This window comes from Formica exsecta, unplaced genomic scaffold (assembly GCF_003651465.1).
Source record: "Formica exsecta isolate Colony F162 unplaced genomic scaffold, ASM365146v1 scaffold32, whole genome shotgun sequence".
Classification (NCBI taxonomy): Eukaryota; Metazoa; Arthropoda; class Insecta; order Hymenoptera; family Formicidae; genus Formica; species Formica exsecta.
This window is the reverse complement of record NW_021850453.1, coordinates 69,168-72,501: the sequence shown is the minus strand read 5'-3', so window position 1 is coordinate 72,501 and position 3,334 is coordinate 69,168. Positions and strand designations below refer to the sequence as shown.

The 3,334-nt window shown below is 29.6% G+C and overlaps 1 protein-coding gene across 6 annotated transcripts in view; it reads right to left on the bottom strand.

Moving 5' to 3' along the window:
* The window catches only part of LOC115238063, a 12,762-nt gene that overhangs the window by 7,595 nt on the left and 1,833 nt on the right, over positions 1–3,334 (bottom strand). For 4 of the 6 annotated variants that reach the window (XM_029811572.1, XM_029811574.1, XM_029811576.1 and 1 more), the window contains exons 3-5: positions 2,021–2,143; positions 1,693–1,892; positions 1,211–1,420 (exon numbers count right to left, since the gene is read on the bottom strand). In XM_029811572.1, the coding sequence (XP_029667432.1) occupies positions 1,211–1,420; positions 1,693–1,892; positions 2,021–2,143 (533 nt within the window). The remainder of the gene's footprint in view (positions 1–1,210; positions 1,421–1,692; positions 1,893–2,020; positions 2,144–3,334) is intronic. The other 2 variants (XM_029811578.1, XM_029811575.1) reach the window with 2 other exon arrangements.

Here is a 3,334-nt window from a genome sequence, read left to right as displayed (position 1 = left end):
TAAAAAAATATATATAAAATTATATTTTTTCCCTTCATAAAAAAAAAAAAAAAAGTGACCTTAAAATCTCGAAAGCATTTGTATATATAGAACCGAATCAGACTAATTTACAGAATGCAATTGAAAGAGAGAGAAACCCCCTATAATTTTTATTATAAATTTTTTTTTTTTTTTTTAGAAATGGATTAGTTTCAGCAATATACAGCCGTTATGATTTAAAATAAGACACTATGTATGTATATGTGTGTGTATGCGCGTATATATGTAAACACACATAATTCTATTTTATTATCATAAATGATATAATACATTAAAAAGGTGCATGCAAAAACTCTTTTATTTCTTTTATATAAGATATCCTACTGTCTAACAATACAACAAAACAAAATATTTAATTAAAAAAATAATATAAGCTTTAATTTCAACAACAAACAAAAATGATATGTAAATAATATAAAACATAAACCAACCTATTCTAAATAACAGAAATTTTGTTTAACATCAATGTACTGCGTGTATATAAACCAGGAGTAAACAACTAAAAATTAAAATAAAATCAGTATAATAAATATCTAAAATTGTGTATCATTGATGAATATAACAAACAAAATTTTTTTGCATTTTTTCTTAAAAATAATAAGGTAACAATAAAAAATTAAAATAGCGACATTAATAAGAATAAATTTATGTCTATTAAACTATTATTTAATATTCATATTTGCTATCGTGCATGACATAAATTATTGGAAAATCGGCTAATCTACTATATAAATGTTTGCATTTCCATTAATACCTAAAAATAATTCAAGGAAATCTATGATTTCATTGATACATGCTATCGCTATATAATATTAATACAATGGAATCTCGTAATAGCGCACTGTAAGGGGCTTTGAAACGCTATAACAAATAGTTACCCCCACTTTCGTGAAATTCAAGGCCATGGCGGCCACGCGAGATTTGCACGAACATGTCCTTTCAAGCAAAAGGGATGTTGTGCGCTATTCCCAGGTGCACTATTATAAAGTTCCATTGTAATATCATATATATATATACACATATGAAATATACTAGACAATAATATAACAATGCAAAAAAAATAATACTTTTTGTCTGATATATTTGTTTCAAATTATCACAAGATACGATATCAACATCTAGCATCCAGACTGGGTGGTGAGAAACTGAAACTATGAATATATAATTAAACCTAAGTTTCATTTTTGGGGAGTTAGGGGCTGGCCGAACTCCGCGAGGCGGACTCAATGTTAGTGCTGCATGTATAGCATGAGCTGGTAGACGCCATCTCGGGATTGTATAATTTGAATGCACTCCTACAGGTGTACATGGTCCTGGGGCGCAAAGAGGATTCTTTTCCACTTGGAGGGCACTCATGACCAAAGCTGCTCTGTTATGGTATCTGAAAGACATTGGCTGTCGACTTAGCACTAAATCTGTTATAGTGTTAATTAAGGTAAATAGTAGCTGAAGACTTGGATAAACAACCAATGTATGTGAAAAATTTACAATTTTGTCTACATATGGTAGTTTTATATTAATATTAGTATTAATATTTCATATTTCCGTTCATATTAGTATTTATTGATATTAATATTTATTATGGATATGAAAATGTGAAGTAAATTTCAGATGGAAAATTTTGCTAACAGATAATTTGTAGAAGAAACTTACTTTTTCAATAAAAGACGAATATGTGTATCAGAAACTGTCGGAAATACAGCATTGATTTTTGCCACTTGTGATTCAGAGTCGGAGTTTTGAGTAAAGCTTGTCTCTGTATTTCTTAATGGAGTTGGGGATTCTAAAGTTAAATCGCCGAACCGAGTTGTCACTGCACTGGCAGATTTCAGCGATAGTGGTGTTTTCAGCTCCTGCACATACACACAATTTAAACTGTATAACGATTGGAGAATGTTACAGATTGCAATCACTAATTACTGATAAACGCATGCATGATTCATGAGAATGAGAGGTGGGTCCAATATAAATATCTACTTACTTGTGCACTGGGAGGTAAAAATGCTAGTTGTGGATTATGATAAGGGGACGGTGTCGGATAAATTTGCGGAGCTCTATGACCACCTACATAACTTAAGTGCCCACCACTTCCGCCTCCTCCAGTCTATTTATTTGTGGTATATTTTGTGCGTTGCATCCAAATGCAGCGTGTGTATTACAAGAATACATACATTTAAAGTGTGATAAGATATGTTATAATTTCAATGTGAGATAGGAGATTTTTGTACATATAAAAGAGAACACAATTATATAGATGTAAATCAAGGGTATAATAATGTTTCACATTAGAAATTCTATTTTTTGAATAATAATGTTATAATTTTTCATTATTATTTACCATACCATATTTCTATTTCATATGATTAATGCGCTTTCATGGTGTAATAAAGTGATAAAATATATCACTTAAATGGATTGTATTTATTATAAAAACTAGAGAATGTTTTATATATATTTTTTCTTGGATAATTGTTAATAAATAACAATATTATACAAAAGTGTGATTTTATTTACTTTTAGTTAATTCACTAGATTTAATTTTTGAGACATTGTTTGAATGATCATTAATGAAAAAACATCTATTGTAATGTGGATAACACAATATTTTTTAATTAATTCTAAATTTTGCAAAAATTAAACAGAAGTTTCTTAGCATAAAAACAGTAAAATTTGAGTATTGCATGTTGGCACAATGTGTCAACAGAAACTAAATCAAATCTGAACATAACATGATGTCATGCTATAGTGTGGGCCAATGGACTTAGGTATTCAAACTTAACAGTAATATTGGATTAAAATATGTCAACACTATTTGCGCAGTTATTTACTCTAGCTATGCTATTAATTATATTATTAATTTAATGATTAATTTAAACCTCAACATTCTGATATTAGGATTTTTGTCTCCACTTGAGCTCAGAAATATGCCATTCAATTTATATTCGTGAGTTGCTGGACACTCTGTATATATCTTCATTCACACAGTAAAATTAATTCTCACTTTTATTTTTTCTATTACATAAGTTTTTATTTTCTCTCTTAAAGTTTCATAAAATATTATGTAACTTAATTAGATAATAAACATACAAAAAACGAACTATGTATATATATTTATGTATATATATTTTAAACAATCATTAAGAGTAGAGAGAGGGAGGGAGGGAGGGAGGGAGGGACGCAGGTCGATCTTACGACGCTCGTCGTCGGGAAATCGGGATCGAGAGATGGCGATACAGAAATACCGAATAGTTGTCTAAAAGTGTGTGACGGACGGACAGCTGGCCGTCATTAAAAA